The 24,318-nt window shown below is 41.2% G+C and overlaps 1 protein-coding gene across 1 annotated transcript in view; it reads right to left on the bottom strand.

The window, feature by feature from the left end:
• Positions 1-2,458: 2,458 nt before the first annotated feature.
• The window catches only part of LOC148540389 (long-chain fatty acid transport protein 2-like), a 114,399-nt gene continuing 92,539 nt past the window's right edge, over positions 2,459-24,318 (bottom strand). The window contains exons 8-10 of the mRNA XM_088443625.1: positions 10,357-10,454; positions 4,268-4,398; positions 2,459-2,673 (exon numbers count right to left, since the gene is read on the bottom strand). Coding sequence (XP_088299751.1) covers positions 2,497-2,673; positions 4,268-4,398; positions 10,357-10,454 — 406 coding nt within the window. The 3' untranslated portion in view covers positions 2,459-2,496. The remainder of the gene's footprint in view (positions 2,674-4,267; positions 4,399-10,356; positions 10,455-24,318) is intronic.

Consider the following 24,318-nt stretch of genomic DNA (forward strand, 5'->3'; position numbering starts at 1 on the left):
ACTTACCAGAGAATCATTCACATCAGTCAATGTAACGTGTGCCTATATTTTATTTTATTTTGCAAAGAATATCCATGAGCAATGCAATGCAAACATTTCGAAATTTTAATTTGGGTTGTGAACAGCTCTAATTCAATGTTAATCTATTTAGTTTTGTAAAATCATGACCTGAGCCTCACTACCAAAAAGTAATCATTTTTCAAATGTCACTCAATCAGTCCTATTCCTTCCTATTTACAACTTAAAATTAGTACAATGATATGTAGCCAACCTTTCAATTTGATAAAATTAAAAAGTATCTTCTTGGGGCAATGGATCACTTTCTCAATAAAACCACTTTAGTCAATGTCAGGAATGTTCACGTATTAGGGTGAGCGTAGTATACAAAAGGATTGGATCTCTGTGATTTCACTGGATGATTACCTGATTCTCATTTAGAGGCCTATTCATCATGTTAATTATCGGAAGCCGGGTGTACCCGATAAGTATTAAATTCGCTGCGAGTTGCTGCAGTGGATACAAAATCACTGGAACAATTCAACATTGCTCCAGTGCAAAGACAGCTGATCCAAAGATCAACTATCCCGGCGATTCCTATCACTGCTACTTTAGTACCAGTAAAACTTAGAAGTGCTGAGTCTGACTCGGCAGTGCTAGCATGTATGCATGAACTGGGCTTCACACAAGAATCCTGCGTCCTGCAGAGGGAGCCCAACAGGGGCAGAGGGATCAGATCGTATCCCTCTGCACAACCCTGGACCTCCTTCCGATATTTTCTGAGCTTGATGAATTTATGTCCCCATACTATGGAAACAGATTGGGACTAAAAAGTAAGCAGCATTACCTGATACTTAATTTTCATCTACTTTTGTAGATATTAAGGGAAGATGAATAGACTCCTAAATCTATCCAATCATGTTTGTCACCATAGAAATATGATCTTTGTAAACAACTTCTAATTTATTTACCAAGCATTGTTCAATGACGCTGAATCTTAGGGATCCTGATTGACTGTTTTCTCTCATAATGTAACTACAAGATTTCTGTAGGTACACTTTTGAACTTTATTGAATAACGCTTGTGTTCTTGTAAAATGTTAGTGCTATTTTATAATCATTGCTGATATACCAATGCATATCAGTTTTTTTTACTTTAGAAATAAATTAGAAGTTTTTTTTTACAAAATCTTTATTGGGGCTTGACGGTTGTTACAATGCCTTATAATTACTTCCGTAAACGGAGCATATTTTCAACAGTATACAAGATGATACATATCTTCTCATACATCCCCGTATTTGCTCGTTTTATTACAGCCTTTGGTCACTTACAAAATCCTCACCCACTCCTCTCCTATTTACATCACTGACCTCATCTCCCTTTACACTCCTATCCACCCTCTTCGCTCAACAAATGCTTGCCTCCTCTCCTGCCAACTAATTACTCCCTCTTACTTCCACCTCCAACATTTTGCCCGTGCTGCTCCCTACCTCTGGAACTCTCTCCCTCTTTCCATCAGACTCTCCACTTCTCTACAAATCTTCAAATGGGCTCTCAAGACCCACCACTTTATAAAAGCCTTCCAGCTCTCATCCTAATGGCCCCCATACACGGCACGATATACGTGCTGATCCAATGGATGGGTATGGGCACGATATCATACCTGATATCGGGCTGCGCGCTCCCGCAGGGTTGCACATCGCATCCCCAGGTCTTCCTGCAAAACCATTTGATCTGAGATGCGATGTACGATCCCATTCAGATGAAGGAGGGGGAATCCGGCATATCGTGCGGTCTGCGGGGACTGCACGATTGCAGGCAGTGACAGCACGATCCTGCATCGCACCGTGTATACATTGCACCGTGTATGAGCACCTTAACCTGCTGCTACCTGCTCTTTCCTCCCTGTCTACCCCATCTGTGTCACACCTGTTTGTCTGCCCCTCCCAGTTAGAATGTAAACTCTCATGAGCAGGACTCTCTACCATCTAGTGCTTCTCCTTACTTATACCTTCATCTAATCCTCACTCCCCACTTGGGCACCTAATACTTGGTTGCTTACATCCTGGTGCTTATTTGAGTGTTATGATCGCTAATGCAACAATGTATATAATCCTTGTACTGCATTGTACTGTAAGTCACTAGTTCATGCTCACTTATTTATGTACTTTGCAAGGTGCCGCGGAACATTTGTGGCGCCATATAAATAAAGGATAATAATAACAGTCAGTGATAATTAAACACCATACAAGTGCACACAAAAATTATCTTTATATTTTCTATTGTAAAAAACATGACAAGAAAGATTTTATGGGAATGAAGTAAGCTACCAATAAAATCACACAGTTTTGCATTCTATCTCACCATAATAGGTGAATATTCCTCATGTATTGACTAAAGAGGTTTTATTGAATCATTGTTCACTATATTCTGTTTCTTTTCCAATTTCCCTGCACCATGGATATTTTGTATTCATTTTGATCTATTTAGCATATCATACTATAATTTTAATGTCTTTTCCAAAATGGCATTGTATATGATGGAATCCATTGGTCTGTATCGCTTGATAGCTTCATCTAAGAAATACAGAGGATCTTTAATGGTGAGTGGGTTGAAGCCTTCCTTGACCAGTTCCACTTTACGTTGCTTGTAGGTTCCTGTAACTTCCAAGGTGTCCTGTACATATAAGTAATAATTATAGTCACATAAAGTCATCATCTAGAACAGATGCATCAAAAGTGTTCACAATCATATATGTTTCATTAAATAGTAAAAATATGTTTTTAAAATGATATAAAAGCTTATTAGTGTAGAGAAATACTGCCCAATTTGTGTAACTAGTACAAAACAAAGATTAAGGGGTCCATGTACTAAGCAGTGATAAGTGACAGAGTGAAAAGTGATAAGTCTGTGATAAGTGCCAGCCAATCAGCTCCCAACTGTCATCTCACAGGCTGTGTTTGAAAAATTACAGTTGGGAGCTGATTGGCTGGCACTTATCACAGACTTATCACTTTTCACTCTGTCATTTATCACTGCTTAGTACATAGACCCCTAAAATTCTAAAGTCGAACCTCAGACAGAATAATATTTTAATATGAACTTCACTTTCCTACTAAAATCCCGGGTCTGACCTGGGATTTTTTACCTGCCATTTTTCTGGGTTGTACCCAGCTTAGACCCTGTTTCCACGTCACCGTCATCCCGGGTTTTTCTTGTGTCGCCTCCATTTCCACTGAACCCGGGTAAGCCCAGCAAAACCTGTGGATGTCATTAAATATGGCCTTTATTCAGGTCATTTTTAATGACATCCACATTTAATTAAATTTTTAATGACATCCTTTATTATTATTATTGTTATTATTATTATTATTATTATTATTATTAATAATAATAATAATATTATTATTTTTATTTATTTAATTCTTCTTCTTATTATTTATTTTATTTAATTACATTTTTAATGACATCCTTAGGCATCTCCTCTGATCTCTGGGTGATTACATCAGCAGCCAGCATTGTGGAAGAACCAGTCAGCAGCTTTTGCAATTACCTGGGTCAAAAAACCTGGTTAAGAGCTGTTTCCACTGCAGTGTTACTGGGTTTTACCCGCTAAAAACCTTGCTCGATACCCGGGAAGAAATCCTGGGTTAGCAGAGCCAGGATTTTTTTCCTTGGAGCCGTTTCCACTGAGCCGAGTCCCGTGTAGTCACGGCAATTACTCAGGTTTTTTAGGAAGGGGAAAAGGGGTATCAACTGAATTAGTAAAACCATGGAGGTTCCTCCAAAGGAAATTCCCACTGTTCATAGAGCAGAGTTGTTTAGGAAGCACTAGACAGGGAGAATGAGGAGGCTTCTCTTGTTATGGTAGAATATTTGCTGGAAATTACTCCTAAACTATATTATCTGAGTCGTGTCTCCCATTGTTTGGGTTACCAGATTGGCAGTAAATAGTAAGAAGACATTCAGGTTGCATATAAAATAATTGCAGTTCAGAAATGCAAAATATGCCGTTTACATGCGACTGGATTTACATGGTTGATCTTATATTTCTAGACAGCTGATTTGCCTCGTATAAAGGAGTTACGTGGTAATGTTTATTCCTCCTCCCTTTCTTTACTTTTGCTATTTTGCCTATTAAAAATACAGTAATACATCAGTATATTATATTAATTTTATTCATTAATTCATTAGATTTTTTGTTTAATTGTAACAAAACATTTGCTGGATATTAATTTAATTAATGATACTGTATATAGAATCCACTTACTTGAATTCTCAGAAAACGAGGTCTTGCATAAGCAGGTAAATGATCTGCAACTTGTTTGTACAATTTGTCCCCATTAAATGATAGTCCTTCCTTAAGTTTGATGGATACCATTCCAATTCTTCCTTCATGATCTGGAAAAGATAAGAGGTAAGAGCCATTGTAGAGAAAGTAGTACATATCTGTCATTATAATATATAACAAAGTATTATATAATTCTCTAAGCTGTCCTATCTGTGTCATGCGGTGCAACCCCCCAATGTCTTCTACCACAGTGATGGGACAGTTCTCCAATATCATTGCGCCAGGAGCAAACAAGTATACAGTAAGCAGGGTGCAGCAGGGTGGGGACGGAGCCTAGGTGACCCAACATATTCCGGGTCCAATATATTAGTTAGATTATATATATTTGTATCTACATACTGGCTTCTTTGCCCATTCTACTGTCATTTTACATGCACTCTTGATCATGTTGATGTTTTAAGATCTTACTTTCCTGGTAAGCCTACAATATAGCAAGGGCATGTACCCTCAACTAATATGGCTTACAAACAGTGGGCCTTATTTAGAGTTGGGAATAGAGTAAGAAAGAGTAAGTTACTGTGCATCTTGGTAAAACCATGCTGCACTGCAGGTGGGGAAGAATTAAAATGTGCAGAGAGGTTTAGATTTGGGAGGGGTGTGTCCAAAATGAAATCTAAATTGCAGTCCAAGAATAAAGCTGCCCAGCATTTGTGGGCTACATGCAAAAGCAGACAGTATTTACTCCACATGCAAAAACAATGTATATAATTGCACCCCTTGTATTGCAACATGGTTTGTCCAGGTACACAGTTACGTGCTCTATCTTACTCTATTCCCAAATCTGAATCAGACCAAGTTTCCATTAACACATCTTCTGGTCTCGATCTTTATAAGCCTGGAAGTGTGATCTGCCAATTACCTGATTATAGCCCATATTTCCTGGTTCCTGGGAGAGAAATTCCAGTTTGTTAGACAGCAGTTAACAATCTGGCAATCCTTACAGACTATGGTTTCTTACTATCTACCTCTACCTAGGCAATAATTTGACTAGGCTTACCCAATTCAATTTGACTGTGGGACATTTGTTCTGATAATCACATTGAGACCTGACACTTTGTTGGAGTTTATGCATATTTGGGTGACCCTGCACTGGAGTTTTCAAAAATGGAAAGTTCGGTGTAATATGAGATGTTTACGTCATAGAAACCAACCATATACAGACATTTCAGGCAAGTATTGCCCTCAAAATTGTGAATATGTAAGAAAGTTGTTGGTGGTGCTCCCTTGAGTCCAAAATATATTGTAGAAAAAAAAATTCTGTTCTATACTGTCTTTTAGGAGCACAGAAGAGCAATAGTCCTATCCGAATGGAAGACTACCAACAGCAGAGGTAAAGGGACACGTTGGTGCCCCTCTATTCTTTTCGCAATCACACAGGTCACAAATGATAACTCCTTTATCTGAGAGAAATGTTTACATATGAATATTTGATCCTCTACCTAAATGACTCATGTACATGGACTACAAGTTATATATGCTGGAATGGGATTGTATTACTGGCGGCTGTCTAGCCGCCGGTTCAAATCCCGACAAGGAGAGACAAGAGGCTGAAATCCCGACAGCCTGAGGTAAGTATTCTAGGTAAGCTCTGAAAAGTGATAAACTGGAGAGTGATAAACTAACAACCAATTAGCTTCTAACTGTAATTTTTCAAACACAGGCTGCAACATGACAGTTAGGAGCTGAGTGGCTGGTCATTTATCACTCTCCATTTTATCACTTTTTAGAGCTTAGTACATCACCCCCTAAGTTATATGTAAAGTAAACCTATACACATGGGTTCATTAGCTCACAAATAAGTACCTGTTGTTACAAAAAAAAAAATGATATTAGTTTATTAGTTTATTTGTTTCCTTGTGGTTACAAATTATTGTCACATATCATCACCATTTTATGCTCGAAAACTATTCCCTGATGTTTTAAAGCTACATTAAACCCATATAGTTTCAATTCTGATATGTTACATAAGCACCAAGGGCCTGATTCAGTACCGATCGCAAGTGCAACTACAGATGCAGATTGAGCAATTGTTTGCGTATAAGCAGCACTGTGCATGAGGTGCAATCACACTGCGACTATGGACGCACAGAGGAATCTGTCGCTGAGTGACACACTATCAGCGTTTGGGGGTGGTGATGGAGTGTTCGGAAAAATGCAGACGTGCCTGTCCGTTTGAACGCCATTGCTTGGGTATGAATAAATTAGTCACTGCGATTGCATATGCAGCTTGAGAGCCCACTGCATGTGAGGAGGCTTGCAGTGTCTGCGGCAGGTCAGACCTGCTATAAATGCTGCAAGAGTGGTCGATGTGCGTTGATGGTACCGATGTTTACGCAGAAAAGCGACATGACATTGGATGGATGTGAGAAAGCAGCAGTGGGGGTCTTTATGCTCGCTGAGTTTGGAAAGCATTAGCATATTTTCACTGCGCAGCTCTGGGTACCCCTTATTATATTTATTATAATAAGGTGTACCCAGAGCCGCGCACGGACGGAGAGTGCCTGGGAAACATCAGGGAGTTCCTGAAGGGTTGCAGCACCCTCAGCCTGGAACCCATTAACAACAAGTGTGGAAGTAACTGGGGTTCCAAGGGATACTGGAGGATTGTTTAGGACCAAATGCTTACATGCTGTGTTTCAAGTGCTTTTATGTTACGCACACCTATTGTCATTGCTACTTTATCTGTTAAGAAAGTACTATACTATATTTTCTCTCTATTTGGCTCTGGATGAGCCCCTCTTGTAAAGGTACTCCAGCCATCAAGATTTTCCATCCCTCCACTTGGAATCTCTCCACAAAATCTCAGATAAGAGTTAAAGATTTTTTATTTGGTACACACATTCATATTCAAGCACATGCACAATATTTGTTGAAATTACTACACTATCAGGCGCATTCGCTTTCCAACCCCCTTTTCAGATAATATATATATATATATATAATATTTTCAACCAGGCGCTGCACTCGACGGTCTCAAAAAAATGTAGATCACACAATCATTGCTGCAACGTTTCGGGCTTTATTGCCCGTCGTCAGGCTGCACATACATAAACAAAATAAGTGTACCATCTTACCGTAAATACCCATTGTCCTCCTTAGACTCACGCCGGGTCCCGTTGGTCGCGTCCTGTCCCGTGTGCATCACTTCCGGTCATAGCCAGGAGATTTACAAACAACTTTCTGAAGAATCAGTTTATGAAAAATTTAGGAAGGATCCAACTGATGCCTTCAAAATCGAGTTAGATAATTTACTCATTGCATCAGTGAATGGAGGTACCATCACCAAGGAGACGTACAACTTCCTGAATACTGATTTTCCAAGGATACCGCTCCTTTATTCGCTACCCAAGATCCACAAAAGTCTCTCTGATCCCCCTGGACGCCCTATAGTGTCGGCGAGAGGTTCTCTATATAGTAATGTCTCACAATTTCTAGATCATTTTCTGCAGCCCTGTGTCCAAGCGGGTGATACTTACCTGAAAGATACAACAGACTTATTGTTAAGCTCTGTACTTTGGACATCTCCAGCCTTTATACCAACATCCCCCATATAGGGGGTTTGGAGGCTGTGAGTGATTTAATTACTGACAATGAGCTGTATCAAGGTCCCCGCGTTGACTTTTTTCTAACACTGCTGGATATGACTTTGAGAAGAAATTATTTCTACTTTGATGGATACTATTACATCCAAAAAAGCGGCTGTGCCATGGGGTCGCATGTCGCTCCGACATATGCTAATGCATACATGGCAAAGGTAGAGAAAAATTTCTTCTTCAACAGGGATGTGCGTGACAGAGTCTTGTTTTATAAGAGATATATAGACGATGTGATTCTCTTTTGGAAAGGGGAATGTACTGAGCTTATGGACATAATTGAAGGGATCAATGCATTGGACCACCCTATCAAATTCACCTATAACATGAGCCTTGAGGAAATCAATTTCCTGGATGTTACAATCAAAGTGTCTGACAACATTCTCTCTACAAGGGTCTATTCGAAACCAACTGATAGCTACACCTTATTGAGAGCCGATAGTTTCCACCCAGCCTCAACAATCAGCAGTTTGCCCTTTTCGCAGCTATTAAGGGTAAAAAGAATTACAAGCGATCCCTCAATATTAGATAGTGAATTAGATAAAATGTTGAACAAATTTAGAGCTAGAGGATATGCTGAAAAAGTACTACAATCTGCTCGAAGAAAGGTTGATACAATATCTAGAGAAGAGACACTAAAACATAAGGATAAGGACCAATCGGAGGATGTTCTGAATTGGTTATATACCTACAGCACGGCACATGGAACCATTAGGAAGGCCTGCAGGAACTCTGGCCGATAGTACAGAATGACCGGGACTTAACAGTGTTTAGAAAGACAAGGATTAGGCCATGCTATAGAAGAGGAAAGAACATTAAAGATTGGGTGGTTCGTTCCGATGTAACAGAACTGAATAAGTCATCTCAAGTAGTGTGTAGATCTACCAATGGGTGCTTTAAATGCTTAGGATGAACGACATGTGGCTATATGCTGACGGGAAAATGTTTTTATCATCCGCAGTCAGGACAAAAGTATGAGATAAGGCACCGACTGACCTGTACCAGCACTTTTGTCGTTTATCTTATTAAATGTCCCTGTGGACTCTGCTATGTAGGGAAGACCATGCGTTCTTTTAAGGAGCGCATGGCCCTACATAGGTCAGCTATTAGATCAGCACTCAGCGGGAAGGGGTCTGAACAACCTGTTGCCAAGCATTTTTTGGAAGCTAGGCACAACCTCTCAAGTTTGAAATATATGGTAATTGATCAGGCCTTGGATGATGGAAGGAGGGGTGATAGGAATAAAAGGTTGTTAATGTTAGAATCCAAGTGGATTCATTATTTAGATACTGTCAGACCCAAAGGTCTTAATGATCAGCTTAACTATGGTATTTTTCGTTAAGATTTAGCTCTGACATTATTTAATACCCTATATTTACTATTTATCCCAGTAATATACTTAGTGATACTATCAAGTGGTTAATTTTTTGATATATTGAATCTCCTTAATACAGGTACCGTTAGTTTTATTATGTTTTTTGTTTTGTATGTTTTGTATATGATACACGATTGTTTGTTTAGTACATGATATACGATGTATGATTATTATTTTTGTATCTTCACATGGTGTTGTTTTTTTGTCTCCCTGGCAGGCGTCGGGTCTCTATGGCAACGATGACGTCACCGGTGTGCTGACACGCTTCCGGCGTGACCGGAAGTGATGCACACGGGACGGGACGCGACCAACGGGACCCGGCGTGAGTCTAAGGAGGACAATGGGTATTTAAGGTAAGATGGTACACTTATTTTGTTTATGTATGTGCAGCCTGACGACGGGCAATAAAGCCCGAAACGTTGCAGCAATGATTGTGTGATCTACATTTTTTTGAGACCGTCGAGTGCAGCGCCTGGTTGAATATATTTACGAATTGCAGCTGGCACCGCGGCAGTGGATATTCTAAGGAAGGAGTGTGCTGTACCTGGTTGGAGTTTATATATAATAATATATATATATATATATATATATATATATATAATGTGGAAACTCCCCCTGTAAAAATCCTGCATTTGCCCCAGTAATTTATAAAAATAAACTATAGACACTCCTATTTTTGAAAGCATTCTTACTTTGCAACATTTTTTCGACACCTGCCTAAAACTTTTGCACAGTACTGTATATATGTATGTATGTATATATATATATATATATATCCTAGCAACATATTATAGCAGCATAAAGACTAGAATGCTTTGTCTACTGTGGTAGATTTAAGAGGGTTTAAACAGTAATTTGAAGAACTCCTTCTGTCTATATTAATTACATACTATTTTTACTTTTAAGTCTTCATACATGCCCCACTTTGAATTATAAACTGTATTCAGAAGGTGTGACTTATTAGGGTTATATTTTTAGATTTGTAAAAACACATTGTTATGTAATTACCAACTTGTGCTACAGTATCAGGTAATACTTACAAGGCACAGGAACTCCATAAACATTAGCCTCTTCTATGAAATCTGTCAGCCCCACAATGTCTGCCACTTCAGTAGTTGCCACATTTTCCCCTTTCCAGCTGTAAAAAAAATGAATAATGAATGAGTGCACAGATAACAACTACTGCTTTTCTTCTGTTGTATCATTCCGGCTAAAGATCATTACATTTGAAAGTCTAAGCAGCCCTGAAATGCATGGGGGCATAATATTGCTATTTGTCTTCACACGGTACATTCAGAGATTAGAGTGTTGAAAGAGAACATATCCTGTAAGCAGTGAAGACTTACCTTTCTCATTCCCAGGCTCATATGTATTCCGAATAGTCCTGCTAATCCACCTACAGGACAAATCTAATTTCAAGAAAAAAAATTGAGTCCTTCTGGTACTGTGGGCCTGATTCACTGTGGATCGCTATTGCGCTTGCAGCTGCGATTACGCACGCAGGTTTGCTGTGAAAATATGCTAATGAATGCAATCGCAAAGCCGTCACACAGCCAGCATAGAGATGCCCACTACCGCTATCTCATATCCATAATACTTTGCAGTACAGGTACTACGCATACATGGGTAACATCGAGTAACATCGGCCCCTCACACACATTGACAGCCAGGGCCGGCTCTAGGGGTGTTCAACCAGTGCGGTTGAACAGGGGCGCCAACAATAGAGGGTGCACCCCTCCCCAACATACCTATTTCAGTGGGACAGTACTGTTCCTCTGTTCCACCCATGGGCCGAAATGGCCCGCTGGTGGTCAAATCGGGAGGTTGGGGACCCCCACCGCCGCAGCTGTGCCGGACGCCGGAGTCCGAATGGATGTGGAAAGCCCAGCTAGTGAGTAGTGAGGCTCCCCCAGCCTGACGTTATTTGGAGGCGTGCCATGCGTGCACGCCTCCCCCTTAAAAACGTCATGTAGGGGGCGTGGCCTATGGTAAATAGGCCACACCTCCATTTTGGATCACACGTGATGTTGGGGCACACTGTAAAGAGCCGGCACAGGGTGCTCCGACCTCTGGAGCCGGCTCTGTTGACAGCAGGTCTGACCTTTCTCAGAAATTGCTAACCTCGTTGTATGCAGTAAGTATTCAAGCTGCGTGTGCCGCCGCAGTGGCTAGTTTATGCACGCCCATGCATATGATGTTCAAACAGACAGCTACGCCTGCATTTCTCTGACCACTCCCCAGTCACCACCCCCAAATGCTGACCTCCCATCACTCACTCTGCAATAGCACAGTACGCACCATCGACCGATCTGCGTATGCTGTTGCAGTTGTGATCCATAATGAATCAGGCCCTGTGTTAGAAAAAAATAGGACACATGGGAGGACCATTAGCAACAACCATGAAAACCCTAATATATCTAACTGTTTCACAGTTATCACTACAAACCTAGGCCCTCATTCAGAGGCACTCACAAGAAGCGAGCACTCGTTCTGAATGAGGGAGGCCACTTGTTTTTTTTAGTGCGGCCTCCTGGTCGCTAGCTAAGCTGTGGGTTACCACCCACAGCTTCAGCGACCGACGAGGGTGACCGACCTAAGGTTGGGTCTCGGCAACCACAAGCCCCAGGGAGCTTCCTGCTCTGATCGAGTAGGAAGCTCCCCACTGACATCACTGCTGATGTCAGTGCGGCTGCCCACAAAACTGCAGGCGTTCCTTAAGGAACGCCTCCGTTTGTGAAACCACCCCCCCGCCACGCCTACAAAACGGGGTGAGCTGTCGATCAACATCGACAGCCGCCCCTTTTGTAGTGAGCTCAGGAGCGAGATAAATTCTCTCTCGCTCTGGGGCTTGCACACGCGCAGTGCGGCCGCTGCACGTGCGCGGGCCTTAACATCGACCCAGTTGCGAGCGCTAAGCGCTTGCGACCGGGTCTGAATGAGACCCCTAGTGTGAATAAAGGCACAGTGATACTGTAGTTCAATTAGCAACAAGAAAATCCCATACCCGGCGCTACAAAGTAAAGGTTTATCTGTTTTTGTTTGTTTGCTTAGCATCTGCATTGTACAGGTGCAAATTAATATACAGATGTGTACACATACATCTAGCCACAATACGTCACACAGCATGACTTGCTTAGTGTGAGTGAGCTCCCAGGTCCTGTGCTAATCTGCTAGCGTCTGGCTTCTTTTTTTTTGGCTAAAGTGCATCTAATGTGATGTGACTAGGATGCACCAGGAGACTGTGCTGATTAATTTGATATGTGACACTTGTATATCTGTGTGCCAATGTCACGGGTCAAATTAATCTGCACATTCTGCTGGTGCTTCCTAGTTGCATCATATTGCAATTTAGATGCATTTTTTGCAGCGTACATGCGCAGGTGCTGCAAATCCCCCCTCCTTTGATGCACATCGGCTGGTCCCCTTATTTTTCTGGAGCTGCGCATCAACAAAATATGCACCTTTCCATAGTGCCCCCTTATGGTGCCACCCCCGCCCTTTTAAAGCAAGCGCTGCTCCAGTTCGTCATCCCCCCTGGGTTTACTATGCACAACCCCCTGTCGACAGGCCAGGCGGGTTTTTACCAAGCTTTCCAGCCCCCCTTGCCAAGACCAATTATTCCTAAAGGTGTGTTCACACAGGCCCCGCCTCTGCCCCCTGCCATGGCCCCCCACTCCCTCTTCCCCATCCTCTGTATCTTATGCACCCCCCCTCTCCCCCCCTCCACCACCCGCCCCACCTGCGGTGGCTCTACCACCTCAACCTGCCTCACACTATGTTATCTCGAGCCAGCAGATTCCCCTATCTGTGGCTTCCGAGGTCCCGCAAGATGGATTGATCGCAGTTGGTACTGAGACATCAAACCATGATGGGCGCACCGCGCAGCGAGGGACAGGAATTATCCGCACAGTCGGCTGTGGGTGGACCGTTGTCCACAGCAACCGGTGAGCATGCTGTTCCCTTTCAGCGCAGTGCCTCTCCCCCGTCTTCTGACTCTTCTAGCAGTTCTTCTAGCTCTGCAGGCAGGCCGCATAAATTAATTAAATATTTATCACAGAAGATTAAAGGGAAAAAGGGTAACCCAAAACAAGCTAGGGAAGTGTCTGCTGAAAAGGTTCCTGATGCATCTGGGGACATGGTTCATCACGCGAACACTGCAGTTCTTAGGGGCCTGTGGTAGAAAGTGCAGAAGAGAATTAAAAAAGGCAAATTTGTTGACATGTTCACCATTACTGCCGATGGTAAAAAGGCGTCGTCAGCAGTGGCGATAGCGGAGGAGGCTAGACGGTCATATACAAATTGGTTGTACGGCATGTATGTTTTCGAAAACAGGCCGGGCGAATACATGAATGTAGTGAAGTACATGCAATTGGTCCATGTGTAACTCAGCTAAAGAGAATGCGTGGCGTCATTATGACGAGACCTTTAGGAAGGTCAGGATGTGTTCCAATTTGGATTCAAATACGTCGAAGTCTGGCTGAAAGTCAATCAGCAAAATAAAGTGCCTACGAATGCAGGCATGGCTAGGAAACAGCCTTTTCCAGTGCGTTCAGCCCTTGCAGGGGTCGGTCACGGAAAACGTTATGCTTTCAATAATGCCCAATGTAGCAGAGGTGCAGGTTGCAGATATCGGCACATCTGCATACTATGCTGTGGCGGGCATCCGGCCAAGGACTGCTCCCATGTTGGAAAAGCCGGCGCAGGCCGGGGGGGGGAACACTGCGGAACAGCGCAGCGGTCCTCAGTAAGGCAATATCGCCTATCAAGTTAGCTGTGTTGGAGAAGTGGTTAGGCCGCTGTCCTCTCAGGGTGCAGGCGGCTTTTTTACACTACGGGTTTAGGAACAGTTTTCGCCTACCTTTAACGTGCGATATGTGGTTTCCAAACGAAACTTGAGGTCTGTTAGGGAGCATCCGGACGTGGCCTCGCGTAAAGTGACTGCTGCGGTACAGTTGGGCCACATGTATGGACCCTTTTCCTCTGCCCCCACAAAGGATCTGTGCATCTCACCATTAGGGGTGGTTCCAAAGAAAGAACGGAAAGTTTAGTTTAATTCAGCACCTTTGTTACCCAGAAGGAGGGTCGGTCAATGATGTTCTAGATGCGGAGGATTGCAGAGTGAAATACCAGTCATTTGAGCAAGCCCTCTAGATAGTACAGGGTTTCGGTAGGAGGTCAATTTTAGCCAAGGTAGATATCGAATCCGCCTTCAGACTTCTGCCCCTTCACCCCGATTCCTTTAAATATATGGATTTTAAACATTGACAAATGTATCCCAATGGGTTGTTCCATCTCCTGTTCATTTTTCAAGCAATTTAGTTATTTTTTGCAATGGTGCGTCCAGGCATATATGGGTCAGAGAGATGTAGCACATTACCTGGATGATTTTTTATTGGTGGGTCAACGGAAAGTTTGGTTTGCGGGGATTTACTTTTTACATTGCAAGCATTTTTTTACGTACTCGAAGTTCCCATTGCGCGAGATAAAACGGAAGGCCCGACTAGTCATTTATCACACCTCAGGATAGAAATCGATATGGTGCTTGGTCTCTGATGTTTACCGTTGGAAAAGATCAGGAAGTTAGGGAAGCTTTTGGAAGCTTTTGTTTTGGCGAAAAAGGTTTCGTTTAAACAATTGCAATCTCTTCTAGGCCTTTTGAATTTTGCTTGCAGAGTGATACCTACAGGCAAGGTTTTTTGTCGTCGTTTGGAATGTTCCACAGCAGCATATCGCAAAACATGTGGGAGGACCTTCGTGTATGGCTTCTATTCTTACGGGAGTTTAACGGGGTGCGATTATGGCTTCCAGCATCGGTAGACAATTGCAAGCTTCAGTTATTCACGGACGCGTCAGGTGCATTAGGTTTTGGAACATTCTTGGAGGGTGAATGGTGCGCGGAACCTTGGCCCGATTCAGTCTAACCGCGAGCATGCTGCTTTTGGAACTTTTTCCAATCGTGGTATCAGTCGAACTGTGGTCCAGCAAACTTACCAACAAGAGTACAGTTTTCTGATGCGATAATTTGGGGGTAGTGCATGCCATCAATAATCAGAGGGCGGAGTCACCTCTGGCCTTGCGTTTATTAAGGCATTTAACCCTTTTATGTTTGCATCAGAACATTGAATTCCGGGCTCGCGACGTTCCAGGTGTGGAAAACAATTTCGCCGATGCTTTGTCCCATTTTTAGTCGGATGGATTTAGGACTCTTGCCCCTAACGCTAGTATGTTTGGTTTATCCTGTCCTATGCATGTCTGGCAGATTGTAGAGCCGGCATCGAACGAAGGACTTGCATGGATATCGTTGGCACCGAGTACGCTGAGGACTTATTCGGCGGCTTGGAAAGATTGGCAAGGCTTTCTAGCCTCCGAGGGAGAGGGAGGTAAGCCGATTCATGACTGCATGGTACAATATGTTTGGCATTGGCACAAGCAAGGACGTTCTAAAGCAGCCATGTCGGCTGCTCTGTCCAGCATTTCCTATTTTTCAAAGTTACATGGCAAGATGGACCCCACAAAATCCTTTCTGTTATCTAAAGCGATGAGGAGTTGGGCAAAGGAGTGCATTGTTTCTGGTGATACTAAGCGGCCTTTCAATCCTGCTCTCTTACAGGACTTATAATAGCAGCCTCGGCGGTTTTGTTGGGCGAGTATGAAGCGACTCTTTTTTGTATTTGTGCATTTAGAATTGGGGAATTAGTGGCGATTAATAAGACCTCTACATCGTCAGGTTTGCTTTTTAGTAACGTAGTGGTTAAAAAGGACCTTATTTTATGCCGTATCCACAAATCTAAAACCGATCAGTTAGCTAAAGGGAAATGGATTTCTATTCCAGTGCATGCGGACATTGTCCTCAGTCCGGTTAATTTGGCCAAGAACTTTAACAACATGCGTCCACGCTGATCGGACTCCGCTGTCTAAATTTCAGTTTACAAAGGTTTTTCAGAATTGTTTGATTGCGCTGGACTTGCCTTTAGATCAGTTCAGAACGCACTCGTTTAGAATTGGGACGGCAACATGCACAGCAGCTGCAGGTGCTTCCATTGACACTTTAAAGCACTTGGGTCGATGGAAATCTTCAGCATATAAAACTTATTTCCCGGGGGATATGCTACATGAGTAATCGTGCTCCTAGCGAGTTTGTTGGGAAACCCAGGGGCCTTCTGCCTACTGCCACTTTGGCGTTTGAGGGGCTTTTCAGTTTTATCCTCACAGAGGTTTTATGTTTTTCACCTTCATCTGGGTTTTCCTTCCCTTGGCTAGGTCGTTTAATATTTTACCAATTCTGACATAATTAACCTTTTTGCAGGTATTCCCAGGATTACTAATTGTCATGTGTGGTTCATAGGTCACTCATACATTTACTGGGCTTGCAAGCATCCTTTAGCTTTTCAGGCCCGTAATTTGTTAGGTGATAGCAAGGTGCAGTGATTTGGATTTAGGGGTATGCGCTGGTCCGGCCTTTTAAAAGCATTATGGTTGGCGGAGGCTAGATTTGGGGCCCTTGACTGGTTGGTGGTTCATATCAGAGGAAAAGACCTAGGCACTTGTAAAGGCATTGAATTTATACATGCGATTAGACGGGATTGGCAGACCATCATAGATAGATGGCAAGGTGTAGGTTTGGTGTGGTCAGATATAGGCCCTGATTCAGAGCCGGACGCTCTTTCAGAGCGCTCGCTCTGAATCAGGGCGGCATTTTTTTTTATGAACTGGTCTTCTGGCCGCTCGCTAAGCTGTGGGTAGCCACCCACAGCTTTAGCGATCGGCCAGGTGATGGTTGCGATGGTCGCGACTATCGGAGCTTGCGACGAGACCCTTGTGGTAGGGTCTCGTCTGCCGCAAGCCCCAGTGCACTTCTGGCTCTAATAGAGCCGGAAGCTCACCACTGACATCACTCGTGATGTCAGTGGGGCCGCCCCCAAACGGCAGGCGTTTCTTCGGGAACCATTTGATAAGCCACCCCCCCGACACCCCTACAAAACAGGGTAAGCTGTCAATCAATATCGACAGCCACCCCATCTTGTAGTGAGCCCAGGAGCAACGGAGCTGCCGTCGCTCGCTGGGGCTTGTGCATGCTGGAGCCGGCTCCGGCGTGCGCATGCGCAGTAGGGGACCATCGACCCACTTGCGAGCGGGTGAATTGTCAAACATCGCAAAGATCTGAAGAATCAGCAGACCCAGGCCCAGCTATCCCAGACATAATCCATCAATGCTCACGACAAACATGCCTGACATTTATAGTACATAGGTGCATCCCGATCTGGCATGGTAATCTACCAGGAGTCCACGCCAGTCATTAGGACCAGTGTGGTAAAGGTAATTTTTTTTGTAATTCAGCCTCTCGCTGTGGAGGACAACTGAGGCTTGTCTTTTGCAGTCTAGCTGTATATGCGGAGGATGAGCCTCACTCTTCTCTACAGCAATGGGGTCAATGTATTTTTTCATTTTACTAAGAAAGCTACTGTATACTATTTGTTATTTATATTAAAGGTCCAAAATTAATTAATTGTTAATTTGTGTTTGAAAATGTTTTTATGACAGATGCAGCATTTATTATTTTATTTTATCTTGTTTTATATAGCCATAAAATAATAAGCACCAAAAAAAGTGAAGCAGCATATCAGTAGCCAGGACAAGGTCAAAGGCAGACCTCTTCAAGAATAGTAGAAACAGAGAAGACAGCAATCAGGCAAGGTCCAAGTGAGGTGGATTGTCATACATAGTAAAGATCAGAAGAACCAGCAGGCCCAGCTATCCCAAACATAAACCATCAATGCTCGTGATAAACATCAGACCTGGCATTTACATAGACGCATCTCCACATATCTGGGAAGTGGGAACTCTATGTAAATGAGCAGAGAGGGAAGAACATAATAGGACACTGAAGGCAAATAATATACAGAATCAATAGGAAAGTAACATTTTGATTACAAAAGAGATACTACCCCTACAACATTATATTGAAAAAGATATTATACCTAGAGGTCTGAGAATTTTTAAAAATGTATCTATTACGGATAATCCTGAACTAACTAAGAAGTGAAACTCCACTCTAGACTCTTGTTCAATATCTCTTATGAGATTGTTGATAGAATATAGGAATAGTAAAGTTAAAGAGATCACCAAAGAAATAGACAAAACTAAAGAAGAACTTTTGAAGTTCACCGATAAGGTCGACTTTAAAGAAAAAGAATTTTTAACAAATGATAAAGTAATCAAGTATGAAAAAGAACTACTCAACATGAAGTATCACAAATTTTCACGAGATATCAATGATTATGAGAAATATAGGGATTATTCTCAGAGACCAAATAGGAACACAAAACCCCCACCATCAGAACATTATAAAATTAATAGAAAAACTTATACACCGACAAATTATAATTATATGCGAAGAAATAGATTAAGATCTACTAACTAAGAGAGAGAACTACCCACTCACAAGGGTCCAAGATCCATGATTGGAACATCCCCTAATCAGCCTAAAAAGGATTTTTTATCCAGAGAAGAGGGATTACAACACCATTACCACACCAATCCATTCGGTCCCCTAAATCCTTACACTCCAAAAAGACAGAGAGATCCAGAGGGAGAAGAGGAAAGGGGAAAACAAAGAAACAGGAAAAGAAAGATGTGAAAGATACTAAAATAGGCATTTTCAACTTGTCGGATAGGAAACTGACTGAGAAAGAAATGGAAGTTCTTCACAAAGGGCCTAATATTTTTGAACTTTTCCTAGACCTAAATAAATATATTAGAACATTATGCAGAAAGCGATATTTCGCTAGCAAATCTTTAAAATTTACTGAAAATCAGTTTCCTATCCTGTTAGATGGAGTTGACCTAGAAAGTTTGTCAATTTTAGAACCCTTTGCAATCTGAGACAGAAGGTGATATAGTAAGTGGAAAACCGATCTATGATATCCAAAATAACCAAGGGGAAATGAAAAGAAATAATGTACTCAAAAATAAATCACAATTTTTCCTGCTGGAACACAAGAGTGCGGCCATTACCATATTTTATAATAAAACTCTAGAGGATTTAAAAAACTTGTGTCATACAAATGATAAAAAACAAAACCCTAAACAAAAGAATTTGATGGACTTAAAAGATGACCATTCAGTCGTCATCAAGTCTGCAGACAAGCGGGGGTGGGATAGTCATCCAGAACAGGGCAGATTATATCAAGGAGGCCCACAGACAATTAAATGATGAGGAGTTCTATATTGTTTTGGATGGCAATCCCACCCCTATATATCAATCATAACTTAAAAGAATGTTGGATGAAGCGGTAGAGGAAGGAGGCATCACAAAAGAGGAGGCTTTATTTTTATTTTCACCTCACCCAGTTATACCTATTTTCTATCACCTCCCCAAAATTCACAAGTCACTTACTGCACCCTCTGGGAGACCTATTATTTCGGGTATAAGGTCACTTACATCTAATTTATCACATTTTGTTGACATTCATTTGCAGGATCACGTTATGAATTTGAAATCACACATTAGAGATACCACGCACATTTTACAAAAAATGTTGGGGATGCAATGGACTCCAGGGTGGGGATTCCTCACTCTGGATGTCCAAGCCTTATATTTGAATATCCCAAACTGTGGAGGTGTGGACGCAAAACATTTTTATCTAAATCAAGATGATAAACTATCAGGAAAACGATGTGATGTTGTACTGAATGCTATATCATTTATTTTAATGCACAATTATTTTCTTTTTGAATCCACTTATTATTTACAGACACTTGGTATGGCCATAGGGACCAGGTTTGCACCTAGTTATGCTAATCTCTATATGGGCCGTTTCAAAGATGAATACATCTGGGGCGGCCCATAGGGAGATAACCTGGTCCTTTATGGACGTTTTATTGCTGATTTGTTTATTATTTGGAATGGGGGCCCTGACTTAGCACTTGAGTTTGTGAAATTTTTAAATAAAAACACATTGAATTTAAAATTGACTTACACTTTTAGTTCTGAACACATTGATTTTTTGGATGTCTCCTTCTTCATTGATGAAAACAACATAGTGAGAGTGGCTAATTTTGTGAAACCATTTTAAATCTCTCTTGTAATCAAAGTCTCAATACAACACAATTTAGATTTCCCAATTGGTTGATACTCCCTCACTCTTTCCTTCCCAACTTCTCCCCCTTCTTCTTTTCCCTTTTTTCTGTTTTCCTCTCTATGTTATTACTTAGACTAGAATAAACCCTTCCTGAATCCCAACTGCTATATCCCTTCATTGGTCGGGGACCTTAGGAATACGGTGTGTGGGCCAGTAGATTTACTTCACCATAGTGAAGAAACCAAAATATATGTGGGTTTTGAATATACAAATAGGTATTATCTAACCTAGGACCTTAGAACACATGTATACTCAATTTTGTGTGAATAGGCTATGTATGGGATTTGTGAATCTCTCTATGTAATACTAAATATAGAATGGACTAAATTGAATGAAGGGAATATCAACTATTAAGTTTTTATAAAAAGTGGTAATTAGAAGATCTTTACCACTAGGGAATAGATAAAATGTAGGTATTATGTGGGTTTGTCAGATATATTAAAATACAAATAAAATCAAGACATAAAATAAAATAATTTATTTGATACATTTCTGAGGTGTATATGAATTTAGATGTATGTGTGTATATGTGTGTATATCTATATACGTATACACATATCTATCTATCCAATTTAAATGTTGTATATGTAAAATACATTATACATATTATCCAATGTTTGTTGTAAATTGGTTAATAGTTATCTATTATTATATTTTTTTAATTTATTCTTATTATTCTTATTATTTAATTTTATGGTTAATTTTATTTTATTTTATTTATTATTATTATTTTAAAAATGTTTTCTCATACATGCACATATATATTATATATTATATACAGTGAGGTCCATAAATATTGGGACATTGACAGAATTTTCATATTTTGGCCTCTATTCACTACCACAATGGCTTTGAAATGAAGCAAACAAGATGTGATTTAACTGCAGACTTTCAGATTTAATTTGAGGGCAATTACATCCAAATCAGATGAACGGTGTAGGAATTACAACGGTTTCTATATGTGCCTCCCACTTTTTAAGGGGCTAAAAGTAATGGGACAAACTAAACAATCCTAAATTTAAACTTTCACTTTTTAATACTTTGTTACAAATCCTTTGCAGGCAATTTCAGCCTGAAGTCTGGAATGCATAGACATCACCAGACGCTGGGTTTCATCCCTAGTGATGCTCTGCCAGGCCTCTACTGCAAATGTCTTCAGTTCCTGCTTGTTCTTGGGGCATTTTCCCTTCACTTTTGTCTTCATCAAGTGAAATGCATGCTCAATCGGATTCAGGTCAGGGGATTGACTTGGCCATTGCATAACATTCCACTTTTTAGCCTTAAAAAACTTTTTGGTTGCTTTTGCAGTATGCTTCGGGTCATTGTCCATCTGCACTGTGAAGCGCCGTCCAATGAGTTCTGAAGCATTTGACTGAATATGAGCATATAACATTGCCCGAAACACTTCAGAATTCATTCTGCTGCTTTTGTCAGAAGTCACATCACGCCATGACACTACCACCATCATGCTTCACTGATGAGGTGGTATGTTTTGGATCATGAGCAGTTCCTTTCCTTCTCCATACTCTTCTCTTCCCATCACTCTGGTACAAGTTGATCTTTGTCTCATCTGTCCATAGGATGTTGTTCCAGAACTGTAATGGCTTTTTTAGATGTTGTTTGGCAAACTCTAATCTGGTCTTCCTGTTTTTGTGGCTCACCAATGGTTTACATCTTGTGAACCCTCTATATTCACTCTTGTGAAGTCTTCTCTTGATTGTTGACTTTGACACATATACACCTACCTCCTGGAGAGTGTTCTTGATTTGGCCAACTGTTGTGAAGGGATTTTTCTTCACCAGGGAAATAATTCTTCTGTTATCCACCACAGTAGTTTTCCGTGGTCTTCCGGGTCCTTTGGTGTTGCTGAGCTCTCTGGTGCGTTCTTTCTTTTTAAGAATGTTCCAAACAGTTGATTTGGCCACACCTAATGTTTTTGCTATCTCTCTGATGGGTTTGTTTTGATTTTTCAGCCTAATGATGGCTTGCTTCACTGATAGTGACAGCTCTTTGGATCTCATATTGAGAGTTGACAGCAACTGATTCCAAATGCAAATGTCACACCTAGAATCAACTCCAGACCTTTTACCTACTTAATTGATAATGAAATAACGAGGGAATAGCCCACAACTGTCCATGAAATAGCTTTTGAGTTGATAGTCTCATTACTTTTGGCCCCTTAAAAGGTGGGAGGCACATATTGAAACCGTTGTAATTCCTACACCGTTCACCTGATTTGGATGTAATTGCCCTCAAATTAAATCTGCAAGTCTGCAGTTAAAGCACATCTTGTTTGTTTCATTTCAAAACCATTGTGGTGGTGAATAGAGGCCAAAATCTGAAAATTCTGTCAATGTCCCAATATTTATGGACCTGACTGTATATATATATATATATATATATATGTATATATTGCATTTATATATTCTTTATTTATGATTGTATCATTATCTAAATTATAATAATAATATATTAAGAATGCATAATGATTGTGAGTACTTAAAATGCCGTGTGTGTATATATAAGTACGGTTAGTTTTTTGTATTTATATAGGATCATTTAGAATGATTTTAAAATGCTACATTGTATTCATTTGAAAGGCTTCTGTAAGAGAAATAGTGGTGAACAACTGTGACATATTAATTAATTAATCAATTCAATTAAACAATAATGGTTGGGCTTTAAAAGGAGACCAGGAAGAGGTATCCTCTATCTTGACAAAGCTCTTGGACAAGAGCGAAATGCGTCGATCAAGGATACCATCCAATATTTCTTATTCCTTGCTGTATCCCAAGACGGACCTTCCCTAACCTGTGCTTCACTGATTTTCATCGGGAGTTACTTCCAGTGCAAGGCTTACAGTGTGAGGCACACAGCGAGACCTACTACTGTGCAATCCAGCAAGCGCAGCACGCTGGACACACCTCCCTCAGTGCTCAGAGGTGAGGAGGTAAGCCAGACGCACAGCAGCCAGAGCAAGGGTCGGAGACACCAAGCTGACACATACCGGTGCAACTATTCTACTCGCGGTGAGCTAAGACGGAAGGGAAACGAGCACTGTAAGTACTGGACACTTAATTGATACAGTGTGCTACATCCCCCGCATTGCCGAATATATACAGACAGGTGAGAGACACTGCAGGCCTTTCACATAGCGGCATATAAGGAAATTAAGCACACTTGCTGGTACTCCGGGAAAACAGATTGCCTTTGGGAACTCTGTGACATATGGAAAACCCAAGCCGGTGAGCATACTATTCTAACCACCAAAGCAGTATTGAAAGACTATCATGGAACGAGACATTGTATACTAATCAAATTGCTACAACCAGCTGGTGAGCAAGCAAGTATCAATCTTGTAACTATTACATCTATTACAGTGGTTAGATGCCAAGCTAATCACGAATTGTATTAATACAGCATTTTGAATAAGCATTTTAACTGCTATATGTATTTATCAGAAAATTGTGAATACATTTATATAATTTTTATTAAGGAAGCCTTTCTTTAGCAATCCAACATATTATTAACAGTATATATTTGTGTATGTACTTTGACATTTGCGCAGTTCACTAGAGGGGCTATTTATATGCAAAAGAGATACTATGTTACAGCAATTCTGTGAGCTCTCAGTGCTTATGGAGGGTACACAAAGTCAGACTTTAAAGACTATCACATAACGATAACGATCGTTAGCTGATCGTCCTGCATGTGCTGGGTGTTCGATATCAGAATCTAGCAAATGCCCAAACACCCACTACTATAACAAACCTGCGATCAATGATCGTGGGTCCCTATAGTAAAAAGGCTAACTTGGTCGATATCGACCAGGTTGGCCTGCATGCATGGGCGATGCATGCG

This window comes from Taudactylus pleione, unplaced genomic scaffold, assembly GCF_031769625.1.
Source record: "Taudactylus pleione unplaced genomic scaffold, aTauple2 ptg000019l, whole genome shotgun sequence".
Lineage (NCBI taxonomy): Eukaryota > Metazoa > Chordata > Amphibia > Anura > Myobatrachidae > Taudactylus > Taudactylus pleione.